Genomic DNA, 15,840 nt, shown 5'->3' on the forward strand with positions numbered 1-15,840 from the left:
CCTGAGTTCTTGGTCGTAGTGGAGGAGTGAAGGAGGTAGGAGACTCACGAGGATGGATGGTCAGGATGAAGTCCGTAGTCTTCTTTGTGTCTTTGTCTGTGGCTGAGAGACTTCTTCCCAGTCTTCTCAGCCCTTAAAGACTTCAGTAGGATTACATCACCACAGCACACTGAGCATATGCCAACTGTTTAGGAGAGCCATTACATCACCATGTCACATTAAGTATATGTTTAGAGAATCATTATCTCACGCTGAGTAGGTGCTTAACTATAAGCACCCTGTTGTCCTTGATTCAAGTACAACTTTCCAGAGTTCCCTACAGGTTGCCACCAGGGAAACTGAGGCAGAACAATTCAGAGAAACTGAGGCAGGAAAATTGAGGCATAACAGTAGTTCTGTGGTGGAATGGGGAGAAGCTCAGACTGTATTAGCAAAAATCTAAGTGATGTGTAAACAAAAGATAAAAATAAAGATTAAAAATAAACCAAAAAAGTCAGTTATTACCATCATTTCCTCCAGATTTCAGGCTGTAGCTCTCACCAAATCACAGCTTACCACTAATTCTAGATATTTCTAGTCTAGTCATTTTTCCAGTTACTAGGCATGAATCATTGTCAGTTATCTGTTAAGTATTTCTATTCTGCCTGAATTCCTAGTCTTTCTAATTCAGCATGTTCAGAATTAAATTCTTCATCATATCTATTCCTTTTTTCTTCCTTATATATAATAAAATCACCACCATTCTTGCCATCATTTAAAACCTTGGTGTTATTTTTTTCTCCCTTTCCTTTCATTCTTACATTCAGACAGTTGCCAAGTCTTTTGCTTTTACCTTGCTGTCCCAATTCCTCCTATTATCTTTGACAATATGGCTCATATCTTTACAATATATCATCCATTCATTATTCCCCTATACTTTGTACATTCTATACATAGTCTGTATTTTAGCCAAACTGCACTATTCACTGTTCTTGCAACCTTTCAAACCTTTTCTGCTCAAGTGCCTTTGATTATGTCCTCTGTCAAAAAACTCCAGAGGGCTTACCTCAAATGCCTTGACCTTTTTTGGCCCAGACTTCCTAACTCCTGCTCAACTACCTTCTTATCAGAATTCATAATCTTCCTCCTTACCTCTTAACTGTCAGAACTGAGTTATGATCTTTCCTGAAATTTCCACTCAACCAATGTCTTACTACTGCCTTCCTTTTGAAATCTTACTCTTCTTTTGTGATCCAGTTCAAAATTCATCTTCTGGAATCCTTATAATCATGTGTAACATACACATTGCCCTAAACTTGAAAGCAGCAGACGAGCCTGACAGCTTTGTATTCCCTCTAGTTTGTTTAACACCACATTTGAAGCAGAGTAGATATCAATGTCCCTTTTTGAATTATTGATTTGCATACTAATCTGTTTAGTAAAAATAAATATTTGATGATAGGCAATGGGGACAAAAAGGCAGAGATGGGTAGTCTTAGTCTTAACTATATAGCATTTTTAAAAGTAGCATGTAAGATAGAAATACATTTATTAAATATGGCTATTCACACCTGATCTTTTATTTAGTATTACATAATACAGTTCACTAAAATGAATTTTTAGCTTTGATTTATTGTGTTAATATTATTTATAATTTTTTTTCTAGATATCCAAGATTGGTGCCTTCTGCTGTGGCCTTAGTTTATGCAATCAGCATACAATCATACTTTATGTGTTGTGCATTGCATTGTGGGTCCTCTTCCGACTTTTTAAAGAAATGGTAGGTGTTTAAATCTTGTAATATGATGCAGATGAAAAACTTTTTAAAGGTCTTATTTGGGGTTAACATAATTAGCTAGGTAGTACAGTAGATAGATAGACTGCTGGGCCTGTAGTCAGGAAAACTCATCTTCCTGACTTCAGATCTGACTTCAGATACTTACTAGGTGGATGGCCCTGGATAAGTCAATTAACTTTGCCTGTAAAATGAGCTAGAGAAAGAAAAGGCAAACCATTCCACTATCTTTGCCAAAAAAATCCCAAATCAGGTCATAAAGAGTCATTTATGACTGAAAAATGACTGAACAACAACAGAAACATAATTATCCTTAAGAAATCAAAGAACCTGAGTCCATGATCTTTCCCATGGGAAGAATAATCTTGCTCATTTGTGCAAAATATAAATAATCATAATCCCTAAATACATCAAAAAGTATTTTTTAAAGGATTTATAAAAATTATACAACATTGAACATGTCCCCTAAAGAGGTCAAAGACAAAGGGAAAAGAAGTTCTACTGATATATACACAAATATTTTTAATATTTGTTATTGTACTCAAGAACTGGAAACAAAGTGGTGGCCATCAGTTGGAAAATAGCTAAAACAAATTATGACATATGAATGTAATTGGATAAATTTGTGTGATAGAAGATGATAAAAAATAATGGCTTCAGAGACATCTAAGGAGGATTGTATTAACTGATTCAGAGCGAAATGAGTAGAACTAAGAATGTGATGTAAACAACAGTTACAGTAACATAAAGGAAAATGGCTTTGAAATTTTTAAGAATGTCAATTAATGCACTAACCAGTCATGAGTTCAAAAAATTGATGATGAAGCATGCTTCTATCTTTAAAAAGGGGCAGTGGATTAGAAATGCAAAATGAGACATACATTTTCAGTTACAACTGGTTTGTGGAATTTTTTTTTTTGTTTGACCCTACTTATTTGTTAAAAAGAAGGGATAAGGGGCAAGATGAGAAAAAGGGAATAGGGAAGGCAGTTAGTGGGTAATGGATTATTGTCAGTCCATCAGGTATTTGTTAAACACTTGATATTTGCCACACACTATGCTGGGTTCTGGAGATACAAATACAAATTGAAATGATCGTTATTCTCAGCGAGCTTATATTTTAAAGTTGAGAAAACAAAAATACACAATTATACAAAGAATAAACATAAAGAGAATAAATACAAATATGGAGTAGTTTAATAAAATATGTTTTGGGAAAGAGAGTCCCTATTGGCAGAATCAGGAAAAGCTGCATGTAAAAGGTGGTGTCTAACTTATATCTTGAAAAAGGGATTCTTTGAGGTAAAGAGGAAGAGCATTCCAGGTATGGAGATTGCTAGTGCAAAGGAATAAAGATGGGAGATCAAGATGGAGTATCCTATGAGGAGCAGAAAGTCACTTTGACTTGATCATAGACTCTTTGAAAGGGAAAAATGTAATATAAGGCTAGAAATAATTGATTGCTTTCTTCATTTTAAAGTATCCTTTTCTTATTCCTATTACAAACCCTTGATCACACTGGAAGTTTACAGGAAAGACATATAGTTTTATTCATGTTTGTAGTTAACATGTTTATAGCCAGCATTTATGTAGTACTCTTGAGTTTGCTAAGTGCTTTATAACCATTAAAGTGGGAGGCAGATGCTACTATTATCCCCATTTTATAGATAAGAAAACTGAGACAGAGAATAAGTAATTTGTCTACTCACACAGCTAGTAAGTACCTGAGTCTACATTTTAATTCACGTCTAGATCCACTAGCCTATATACTTTATTATGATATTAGGTATTACTATTAAGTGATATTTTATTTTTCTGTTTCATTGTAGTATATATTTTTTAATTTACATACTTGTTTCAGTTTTCTTCTGATATTTTTCACATGGTACTTTAGTAATTATAAATATTAAATATTCTCATTACATTGTTTTATTATCTTTTTTTTTTTCCTTTTTTGGGACAATTTGTTTTTTTCCTTTGGAGGAGGGAGTGTTATAAAAGGATCCAGACCTGTAATTGCAGAATTGAGGAAGGTTCCTATTCATGTCATCATTTGTTCTGCAACTTATAATTTTAGAGTACCCTGAAACAATGAAAGGTTAAAATATTCTCCCCAAGATCACAAGTCATTGTTTTACAGAAGCAGGATTTGAACCCAGGTATTTCTGATGCAAGATTAATTTCTAGGTTGGTTACAAACATCATCTTCCCTTGTGAAAATGGAAACAGTTTAACTTTGTTGAATTCCTTATGATTTGTCTTTCCTGTTTATCTTTCAATACTTCTTTTGAGTCTTATATCTGAAAGTTAAATTTCCTATTCTGCTCTGGTCTTTTTATCATACTGCTTAAAAATCCTTTTTCACTAAATGTCCATTTTTCTACTAAAGAATTATATTTGTTTGCTATGTCAGTGGTTCTTGGTTGAAATCCTAGATCCTTTGCCTTCTGAAATATCATATTCTAAGCCTTTTGATCCTTTAATTTAGAAATTACCAAATCTTCTATTATTCTGACTCTTGCTCTATTGTCTTTGAATTGTTTCTTTCTTGCTGTTTGCAATATTTTCTTCTTGACTTGGGAGCTCTGGAATATTCCTGGAAATTTTCACTTTAGGATCTTTCAGATTGGTGGTGATTGGTGGGTTGTTTTTTTTTTTTTTTCCAATTTCTATTTTACTTTCTGCTTCTAGAATATTAAGGTAGTTTTCATTGATAATTTCTTGAAAGATAATGTCTAAGCTCTTTTTTTGATCATCGCTTTCAGGTAGTCCAGTAATTCTTAAATTGTCTCTGCTTCATCTATTTTCTAGGTCAGTTGTTTTTCTAATGAGATATTTTACATTTGCTTTTATATTTTCTTTTTTTTTTATTATAGCTTTTTATTTACAAGATATATGCATAGGTAATTTTTTAGCATTGACAATTGCAAAACCTTTTGTTCAAATATTTCCCCTCCTTCCTCCTACCTCCTCCCCCAGATGGCAGGTTTACCAATACATGTTAAATATGTTAAAGTATAAGTTAAAGACAATATGTGTATGCATGTCCATACAGTTATTTTGTGTACAAAAAGAATCGGACTTTGAAATAGTGTACAATTAACCTGTGAAGGAAATCAAAAATGCAGGGATTGCAAAAATAAAGGGATTGGGAATTCTATGTTATGGTTCAAACTCATTTCCCAGAGTTCTTTTGCTGGGTGTAGCTGGCAAAATAGTGAGATGATTTTACAATAGGGGTGAAAAGCCTATCAAACTTAATGATAGCTGGTTGTCCAAAAAATGAATTTAAGTTCAACTTTAAATTTAACTCGCTGCTCTATTGGAACCGATTTGGTTCATCTTACTGTTGCCACGTCCATCAGAATTGATCATCATATAGTATTGTTGTTGAAGTATATAATGATCTCCTAGTCCTGCTCATTCACTCAGCATCAGTACATGTAAGTCTCTCCAGGCCTTTCTGAAATCATCCTGCTGGTCATTTCTTACAGAACAATAATATTCCATAATATTCATATACCACAATTTATTCAGCCATTCTCCAATTGATAGGCATCCACTCAGTTTCCAGTTTCTGGCCACTACAAAGAGGACTACCACAAACATTCTTACACATACAGGTCTCCTTTCTCTTCTTTAAGATCCCTTTGGGATATAAACCCAGTAGTAACACTGCTGGATCAAAGGGTATGTATGCACAGTTTGATAACTTCTTGAGCATAGTTCCAAATTGCTCTCCAGAATGGCTGGTTGTATTCACAATTCCACCAACAATGTATCAGTGTCCTGGTTTTCCCACATCCCCTCCAACATTTTGCGTTATCCTTCCCTGTCATTCTAGCCAATCTGACAGGTGTGTAGTGATATCTCAGAGTTGTCTTAATTTGCATTTCTCTGATTAATAATGACTTGGAGCATCTTTTCATGTAGCTAGAAATAGTTTCAATTTCTTCGTCTGACAATTGTCTGTTCATATCCTTTGACCATTTATCAATTGGAGAATGATTTGATTTCTTATAAATTAGAGTCAGTTCTTTATATATTTTGGAAACGAGGCCTTTATCAGAACCTTTGACTGTAAAAATGTTTTCCCAGTTTATTGCTTCCCTTCTAATCTTGTCTGCATTAGTTTTATTTGTACAAAAACTTTTCAATTTGATATAATCAAAATTTTTCTATTTTGTGATTAATAATGATCTCTAGTTCTTCTTTGGCCATAAATTCTTTCCTCTTCCACAGGTCTGAGAGGTAAACTATCCTATGCTCTTCCAATTTATTTATAATCTCATTCTTTATGCGTGGGTCATGAACCCATTTTGACCTTATTTTGGTGTATGGTGTTAAGTGTGGGTCAATGCCTAGTTTATGCCATACTAATTTCCAATTTTCCCAGCAGTTTTTGTCAAACAGTGAGTTCTTATCCCAAAAGTTGGGGTCTTTGGGTTTGTCAAACACTAGATTATTAAAGTTATTGGCTGCTTTGTCCTTTGAACCTAACCTATTCCACTGATCAACTAGTCTATTTCTTAGCCAATAGCAAATGGTTTTGGTAACCTCTGCTTTATAATATAATTTTAGATCTGGTACAGCTAGGCCACCTTCATTTGATTTTTTTTTCATTAGTTCCCTTGAAATTCTTTTTTTTTTCCACTTTTTCTTTTTTTTTTTTAATCTCATTTTTTCCTTTTTGTTCTGATTTTTCTTGCACAACATGACAAATATAAAAATATGTTTTAAAAAATAACACATAATCTGATATAGGTTAAATATGTGCAGTCTTTTTTTTTATTATTTAATAGCCTTTTATTTACAGGTTATATGCATGGGTAACTTTACAGCATTAACAATTGCCAAACCTCTTGTTCCAATTTTTCACCCTCTTACCCCCCCACCCCCTCCCCTAGATGGCAGGATGACCAGTAGATGTTAAATACATTAAAATATAAATTAGATACACAATAAGTATACATGACCAAAATGGTATTTTGCTGTACAAAAAGAATCAGACTTTGAAATATTGTACAATTAGCTTGTGAAGGAAATCAAAAATGCAGGTGGGCATATCCCTTGAAATTCTTGACCTTTTGTTTTTCCATATGAACTTTGTTGTTATTTTTTCTAGGTATCATTAAAATAGTTTCTTGGGAGTCTGATTGGTATAGAGCTAAATAAATAGATTAGGTAGTATTCTCATCTTTATTATATTTGCTCGCCCTATCCAAGAGCATTAAATATTTTTCCAATTGGTTAGATAGGACTTTATTTGTGTGGAAAGTGTTTTGTAGTTTTGCTCATATAGTTCCTGATGTGGAAAGTGTTTTGTAGTTTTGCTCATATAGTTCCTGATTTTCCTTTGGCAGATAGATTTCTAAATATTTTATGCTATCGGTAGTTACTTTAAATGGAATTTCTCTTTGTAACTCTAACTGTTGGATTTTGTTACTCATATATAAGAATGCTGATGACTTATGTGGGTTTATTTTGTATCCTGCAACTGTCCTAAAGGGGTGGATTATTTTTAATAGCTTTTTAGCAGAATCTCTGGGGTTCTGTAAATAATATCATCATGTCATCAAAGAGTGATAATTTGGTTTCCTCATTACCTACTCTAATTCCTTTAATCTCTTTCTCAACTCTTATTGCCAAAGCTAGCATTTCTAATACAATATTGAATAGTAATGTTGATAGTGGGCAATCTTGTTTCACTCCTGATCTTATTGGGAATGATTCCAGTTTATCCCCATTACATATGATGCTTATTGATGGTTTTTAATAGATACTACTGACTATTTTAAGGAAAAGTCCATTTATTCCTATACTCTCAAGTGTCTTTAATAGGAATGGATGTTGGATTTTATCAAATGCTTTTTCTGTATCTGTTGAGATGATCATATGATTTTTGTTAATTTGGTTATTGATATAGTCAATTTTGCTAAAAGTTTTTCTAATATTGAATCAGCCCTGCATTTCTGGTATAAATCCTACTGGTATAAATCCTCTGTAGTCTTTTTGCTAATATTTTATTTAAGATTTTAGCATCAATATTCATTAGAGAGATTGGTCTGTAATTTTCTTTCTCTGTTTTTAACTTTCCTGGTTTAAGTATCAGTACTATGTCTGTGTCAAAAGGAATTCTTTCATTCCCTATTTTTTCAAATAGTTTATATAATATTGGAGTTAATTGGTCTTTAAATGTTTGGAAGAATTCACATGTAAATCCATCTGGTCCTGGGGATTTTTTCTTAGGGAGTTGATTAATAGCTTTTTCTATTTCTTTTTCTGAAATGGGACTATTTAAATAATTTACTTCCTCCTCTGTTAATTTGGAAAGCCTATATTTTTGGAGGTAGTCAGTCATGCATTTCACTTAGGTTATCAAATTTATTGGCATAAAGTTGGGCAAAGTAACTCCTTATTATTGCTCTAATTTCCTCTTCATTAGTGGAAAGTTCTTCCTTTTCATTTTTAAGACTAACAGTTTGATTTTCTTCTTTTTTTTTTCTAATCAGATTTACCAAAGGTTTATCTATTTTATTGTTTTTTTTCATAAAACCAACTCTTAGTTTTATTTATTAATTCAATAGTATTTTTACTTTCAATATTATTAATTTGTCCTTTTAGTTTTAGAATTTCAAGTTTACTATTTGATTGGAGGTTTTAAATTTGGTCTTTTTCTAGCTTTTTAAGTTGCTAGCCCAATTCATTGATCTTCTCTTTCTCTATTTTATTCAAGTAAGCTTCTAAAGATATAAGATTTCCCCTTATTACCACTTTGGCTACATCCCACAAATTTTGGTATGGTGTCTCATCGTTGTTGTTATCTTGGGTGAAATTATTAATTGTGTCTATAATTTGCTGTTTCACCCAATCATTCTTTAAGATGAGATTATTTAGTTTCCAATTACTTTTTAGTCTATTTACCCCTAACTTTTTGTTGAATGTAGTTTTTATTGTATCGTGATCTGAAAAGAATACATTTACTATTTCTGCCTTCCTGTGTTTAATTTCGAGGTCTTTATGTCCTAATATATGGTCAGTTTTTGTATAGGTTCCATGAACTGCTGAGAAGAAAGTATAGTCCTTTCTGTCACCATTTAGTTTTTCTCCAAAGATCTACCATACCTAATTTTTCTAATATTCTATTTACCTCTTTGATTTCTTTCTTATTTATTTTGTGGTTTGATTTTATCTAATTTTGAGAGTGCAAGTGGGAGAGATCTCCCACTATTATAGTTTTGCTGTCTATTTCTTCTTTCATACTTCTCCTTTAGGAAGTTAGATGCTATATCACTTGGTACATATATGTTTAATATTGCTATTGCTTCATTGTCTGTATTAACCTTTAGCAAGATATAATTTCTTTCATTATCTCTTTTAATTAGATCAATTTTTGCTTTTGCTTGATCTGAGATAAGGATAACTACCCCTGCTTTTTTGGACTTTACTTGAAGCATAATAGATTCTGCTCCAGCCTTTTATCTTTACTCTGTATATACCTCCCTGCTTTAAATGTGTTTCTTGTAAACAACATATTATAGGGTTCTGACTTTTGATCCAGTCTGCTATCCACCTCCACTTTATGGGAGAGTTCATCCCATTCACATTTATGGTTAAAATAACTAATCCTGTATTTCCTGCCATTTTATTATCCCCAGATTATGCTTTTTTTTCTTGCCCCCCCCCTTACTCCCTTTCTAAGTATTAAATTTATGAGCACCACTTGCCTCATGCAGTTCTCCCTCTTTAGAATCCCTCCCACTTCCTTTGAATCCCTTCCCCTTTTTTTTGTATCTTTCCCTTATTACTCTTTTCCTTTTCCCTTTTCCTCTCCCACTTTTTAATGAGGTGAGAGAAATTTCTCTGTAAATCCAACTATGTCAATTATTTTCTCTTTGAGCCAACTCTGATGAAAGTAAGATTCACACAATGTTCCTCCCCCTCTCTAAATTCCTTTAGATATGATATCCCTCTTCGTGGGATGTAGTTTCCTTCTTTTCATCTCCCCTTTCCCTTTTTCTGATACTATCCCCTTTCCATTTCTACTTCCCTTTTTTATGTTATATCAGTAAAATCAAATTATACATGTACTCTCTATGTATATCCATAATAGAAATACAGTTCTCAAGAGTTCTTTTTACCTTTTTCTTCTTCTCTTGAGTCCTATGGTTGGAGGTCATATTTTTTGTTTAGTTCTGGTTTTTTCCTTAGAAACAAATGGAATTCATCTATTTCACTAAATGTCCATCTTCTTCCCTGGAAGAAAATGATCAACTGACTGGTAGTTTATTCTTGGCTGCATTCCAAGTTCTTTTGCCTTTTGGAATATCAGATTCCAGGCCCTTGGTCTTTTAATATGGAAGCAGCTAGATCTTGAGTGATCCTTATTGTGGCTCCTTGATATTTGAATTGTTTTTTTTCTGGCTGCTTGTAATATTTTTTCCTTAGTCTGATAGTTCTGAAATTTAGTCACAATATTCCTTGGAGTTTTTATTTTAGGGTCTTTTTCAAAAGATGTTTGATGAATTCTTTCAATGCCTATTTTACTTTCTGATTTTATTACATCTGGGCAGTTCTCTTTGATGATTTCCTCTAAGATAGTATCTAGACTCTTTTTTTCATCATAATTTTCAAGAAATCCAATAATCCTTAGATTATCTCTCCTTGATCTATTTTCCAGGTCTGCTGTTTTTCCAAGTGGATATTTAACTTTTTTTCTAATTTTTCTTTTTTTTTTTTTTTTTTTTTTTTTTTTTTAACTGAGTTATTTTCTTTTTCCAGTTCACAAATTCTGTTTCCCTGGGAGCTCTTTACCTTTTCCAATTCATCTTTCAGGAAGTTGTTTTCTTTTTCCACTTTATCAAATTTTTCTTTAAGTGAGTTATAAGCCTTTTCTGTACTCTCTTGCATAGCTTCTCTTTCCTTTCCTCCTTTTTCTTCTAGCTCTCTTTTAAGATTTTTTTATAGTTTCTTCTAGAAGAGCCTTGTGTTATGGGGACCAGATTACATACCCCTTTGGGGTTTTATCTGGAGACTGTCTGTTATTAGTCTTCTTGGGGTTGAAAACCTGCTCTATTTCTGTATAGAAGCAATCAATTGTCCTTTTGATTTTTTTACTATTTTTCTAAAGTCTTTAGGGTCTGCATTCAGGACAAGGAGGTATATGGACAGTAGCTATCCTGCCAACGGGCTGCAAAGAGTGGCTGAGCTGCAGAAGTGCCCTGCAAAGAGCCCCACTGTGTGGATTAGTGACTACCCTAGGGCTAGAGGTTGAGCAGTGAAAGTGTCACTACCCTAGGCAGAAGCCCACTATGGATATTAGCAATAGTCCTGCATGATACTGGAAGTGTCTCTGTCCTGGGGAATGCAGTTGTGTGGCAGAAGTTCTTTTGCCCCAGGCTGAGCCCCACCCCCTGCAGATTAGAGGATGCCCCAGGCTGCATCCCTCTGCCATGCAGATTTGTGACTGCCCCAGGCAAAAGCCCCATGCTATAGATTATGGCTGCACAGCTGTGCTGTGGTCTGTGCTGAGTCACTCACATCCAGTTTTGGTTAGATGTAGCCAGATCCTGTTGGATTCTGGCGTTTTTTGGAGTACACTCTATGTTTGGCTTTAATTTCTCTGCTGGTCTACTGCTTTACAACCAAAGCAGAGCAGCCAACCTGTGGTAGAGTCCTCCCTGTAAATTTTCCAGCTACAGAGACTGCCCCCACCCCAGTCTGCTCAGTATGCTAGCCTCTCCTATCTCCCTGTTTGCACTGGCTTGCTTCTGCTGCTCAGAACAAACCTTTTCTGGTGATTTTCCAGATTATCTTAGGCTGGTAGGTTGTTGTACTTCCAATCTTCGTGAATTTTACCAGTCAAGAGCTATTTTTGAGGCTGAATTTAGTAATTAGTAGTAAGGTATGAGAGGAGCTTAGAATGTCATGTGTGCCTTCTCTGCCATCTTGGTTCCGCCCCACCCCCCTTCCTTGTATATTTTCATTCTTTTGATTTTGTTTGGTTGATTCTTGATGTCTCATGGAGTCATTAGTTGTTACTTTTGCCCAATTCTAAATTTTAAAGAATTATTTTCTTCATTGAGCTTTTTGCATCTACTTTTTCATTTGAACAATTATATTTTTTAAGGAATTTTTTCTTCAATAAATTTTTGTACTCTTTTTCCATTGGACCAATTCTAATTTTTAAGGTTTTCCTCTTCATTGGATTTTTGAGCTTCTAAGTTTCCCTCCCCCCAATGTATTTTGTACCTCTTTTACCAAGCTGCTAACTCTTTTCTCCATGATGTTTTTGCATCACTGTCATTTCTTTTCTCTATTTTTTCCTTTATCTCTCTTATTTGATTTTTAAAGTTCTTTTTGAGATGAAAACAATTCAGATTTTTCTTTGAGGCTTTGAATATAACAGTTTTGACTTTGTTCTCTTCTTTGAAATTTGCATTGTGATCTTTCCTGTCACCCTAGTGACTTTTTATGGTCAGGACCTTTTTTTGTTGTTTGCTTATTTTTTCAAATTATTCTTGACTTTTAGCTTTATATTAAAGTTGGACTCTTCTTGGGTTAGAGGGGACGCTGGCCTGAGATTCAGGTTTTTGTGCATCTGTTTTCAGAGCTAGTTTGGGGGGGGGGTCAGTAAATTTTCAGTTCTTTCAAAGTGGTATAACCTAAGGAGAGTTGTGCTTACTATTCTTTTGGATTATACTCTGGTCTGTGAGCAACTACAAGCACTCTTTTTCACCTTGGAACTATGACCAGGATTTTCCTTCCCTTGTGATCAAAAGCTCTGGTGTCACTACTAGTGTTCCTTGTTGCCCTGGGGTCTGATCCAGGACTGTGAATGGTATGGGTAATGCAACAGAGTTGTTCCCTCAGGGGAACCCTGCAATCTTCTGATCAGTTGTCCATTTCCTTGCTGTTTGTCGGCTGAGATCTCATAAGTAGCTTCTGTCCACTGATGATTCAGTCACCTCCAAGGTCTGTGGCTGGTTTCTTATGAAATGGCTTGTACTGACAAAGACTGCTTTAGAGTGTATTACCCTCTCATTCCTGAATGACAAACCTTTTCTGTCAACCTCGTAAGTTGTCTCAAGGTGGAAAATTGTTTTATTCCCATACTTTGTAGGTTCTGCCGCCCAAAAACTTGTTTTGAGGTATACCTAAAATTTTGTTTTGAGGTATTAAAGTTGTTTGAAGGGAAATTTGGGAGCATTCACATGAGTCCTGGCCTTTTCTCTGCTATCTTGACTCTGCCTCCTTCCTTTCTTAAATAACAGAGGTTAGAAGCAGAAAGAAATCACTGTATCCGCCATTCTAGGAAGAATTAACACATCTCACTAGCATGTTTACTTGAGGCTTTGTGTGAAGATCTATAGTTATCTAGATTATTGGCCAATTTATTTGTTTTCTTATTCTCTGCCTGTTCCAGAAGGAATTTATATATCCTGTTTGTTAAGTAAGTATTTTTAAAAACTGTGAGACATTTTGATAAAGCTTATACTCCTCATTTAATATTTTATGTATTTTCATTATTGTTATACTAAATGCTTTATTTTCCACTATATTCAATTGATAATGCGAATGGGAATTGTAATTATTTATTCTACACAGGTAAAATTTGATTGTGAGCTCCTCCATAGTAAGGATTGTTTTGTTTTTGTATTCCCAGTATTTAGCAAAGGAGTAGGTAGGTGGTGTAGTTGATAGCATGTTGGGTCTTGAGTCAAGAAGACTTGAGTTCAAATTTGGGCTCAAACACTTACTAACTGTGTGATCCTGGGCAAGTCGCATCATAACCCTGTTTGCCTCAAATTTCCTCATCTGTAAAATGAGCAGGAGGAAAAAAAAGGCAAACCACTCCAATAGCTTTGCCAAAAACAAACAAACAAACAAACAAAAAAAAAAAACCCAAATAGAGTTACAAGGAGTTGGGCATGACTTAAATAAGTGAATAACAGTAATAAAGTGCTTAATACACTGCTTGTCACATATTAAGTGCTTAATAAAGATTCAGACACTAAATTTGAGTTTTAAGTTTGTTCTTAAATGTGAATGTCCCTCTCTCCCTTAAAGTAAAACCTGAATCTTCCAAAAGAGTCATTATCATTTTTTAAAATATCCAACATTTGAACTTTTCAAATTTACCAGGGGACATAACTCTGAGCTATTCTTTGCAAAATCTTGTGGATTTTTTCTTTTATTTTAGAATATAGTTTGATGAGGGAAAATATTCTCTAAGTTTTTAAGTACTGTTGATCTTCAATATCAGAGGGGATAATTGTAACCAGAAAAAGGCAAAATAAAGTGAATCTTTAAAACTTAGATGATTGTTTCATAAAAAGTAGTTTTAAAAACAATTATTTGAGACTTTTGAAAAATGAAAATTAATTATTGAAATAGTGTATTTTAATAATCTTTTATTTTTAAAAAAAATGAAGTGTTTACAATTACAATTATGCCTATTTCTTACAGTAAACAATTTATTGTGGTGGAGGTATCGTTTGGTGTGGTTTTTGGACAAAGGCATATGATATGACATCCTTCAAGTTTTATTTGACTTTCTCAGCAAGAACATATCTCATATTCTGTGCACAAAGTAACAACAGTAAGATGATCAGCTGTGATATAGCTATTCTCAGCAAAACAATGATCTAAGACAATTCTGAAGGATTTATGATGAAAAATGCTACCCATACCCAGAGAAAGAATTGATGGGATCTGAATACAGATTGAAGCATACATTTAAAAAATTCTTTATTTTTCCTAAGGGTTTTTTTTTTTTTTTGTCTATTTTTTCTTTCACAATATGACTACTATAGAAATGTTTTATATGACTACACATATGTAACCTATATTGAATTGCTTGCATTCTCAATGTGGGGAGTGGGGAAAGAGGAAGGGAAAGAATATAGAATTTAAATTTTCAAAATGAATGTTCAAATTATTTTTACATGTAACTCAAGAAAAGTAAAATACTAAATACAAAATCCAACTGCATACCAAAAAATGTTGAAAGATATTCCAGGGGTTTACCAATTTTCCCAAGGATTGCTTTTTTAAAAAGTTAATTTTTTTCCCTCTGTTTCCCTCTGTCTCCCTCTGCTTCCCTCTGTCTCCTTCTGTCTCCCTTCCTTTTTCTCCCTTTTCTCCCTCTCCCCATCTATCTCTCCCTCCCTTCCTTCCTTCCTGCCTTTCTTCTTCTTTTTTTTTTTTTCCCTTAAGCCTAAGATTAACCTACAAACATTTGGTGAAATGGGGTAACTTAAGCAGGAATAGGTATTTGAATACAATTATTCTCCTAGAACTTCATCTTTTCTTCTTTTCCACATCTCATTATCACTTGATGTTTCACCCATCTTCTTTACACTCTAGTCTCTGATAAAGAGGGAGGTGACCGCTTCTCACTAATACTAACATCTATGTAAATATAGTTAATCTTATCTTTTCCCACTTATTATTCTCATAATTGTCACCCTACCTTTCTCTTCATCTTTTTTCTATCGTACAGGTTCCTTTCCTGGTGCTTACAAAAAAGTCTAAATTTCCCAATTAAAAAAAAAAAAATTATTAAATCCTGTCATTTCCTCCTGCATTTCATCTTCTGTCTTTCCTGTTTATCAAACCTCTTTAAAAGTCTGTCTATACTCTTCATCCATATCTTCTTTTTTCAGTTTTCTAAATTCTTTGTAATTCGGCTTCTAAACTTATTACTATGTGGAAACCATTTTTTCCATAATTATCAGTAATCTCTTATTTGCTAAATCTAATGGTCTTTTCTCCCTTCTCTCTTTTCTTGACTTCTCTGTAACATATAACAGTGTCTGTCGTCTTTTTTTAAATACTTTCTCCTTTCTGGGTTTTTTCAACACTGTTCCTAACTATTTCTTCCAATCTCTTATCTGAACCATCAACCATAACATGCCCCCTAACTGGGTATATCTGAAGGCTATATTCCGACCCCTCTCATTTCTTTCTACTCTTTTTTGGTGAGCTTATTAGTTCCCACAGATTTAATCATTTCTATGCAGATGACTCCTAGGTCTATATATTTTGGATATTTCAAATTGGAT

At 33.8% G+C, this 15,840-nt stretch overlaps 1 protein-coding gene across 2 annotated transcripts in view; it reads left to right on the forward strand.

Moving 5' to 3' along the window:
- Positions 1-15,840, forward strand: part of TMEM260 (transmembrane protein 260) — a 118,832-nt gene that overhangs the window by 77,794 nt on the left and 25,198 nt on the right. For both annotated transcript variants that reach the window (XM_031952633.1, XM_031952632.1), the window contains exon 5: positions 1,646-1,759. In XM_031952633.1, the coding sequence (XP_031808493.1) occupies positions 1,646-1,759 (114 nt within the window). The remainder of the gene's footprint in view (positions 1-1,645; positions 1,760-15,840) is intronic.

The sequence above is a fragment of the Sarcophilus harrisii genome, chromosome 2, assembly GCF_902635505.1.
Source record: "Sarcophilus harrisii chromosome 2, mSarHar1.11, whole genome shotgun sequence".
Classification (NCBI taxonomy): domain Eukaryota; kingdom Metazoa; phylum Chordata; class Mammalia; order Dasyuromorphia; family Dasyuridae; genus Sarcophilus; species Sarcophilus harrisii.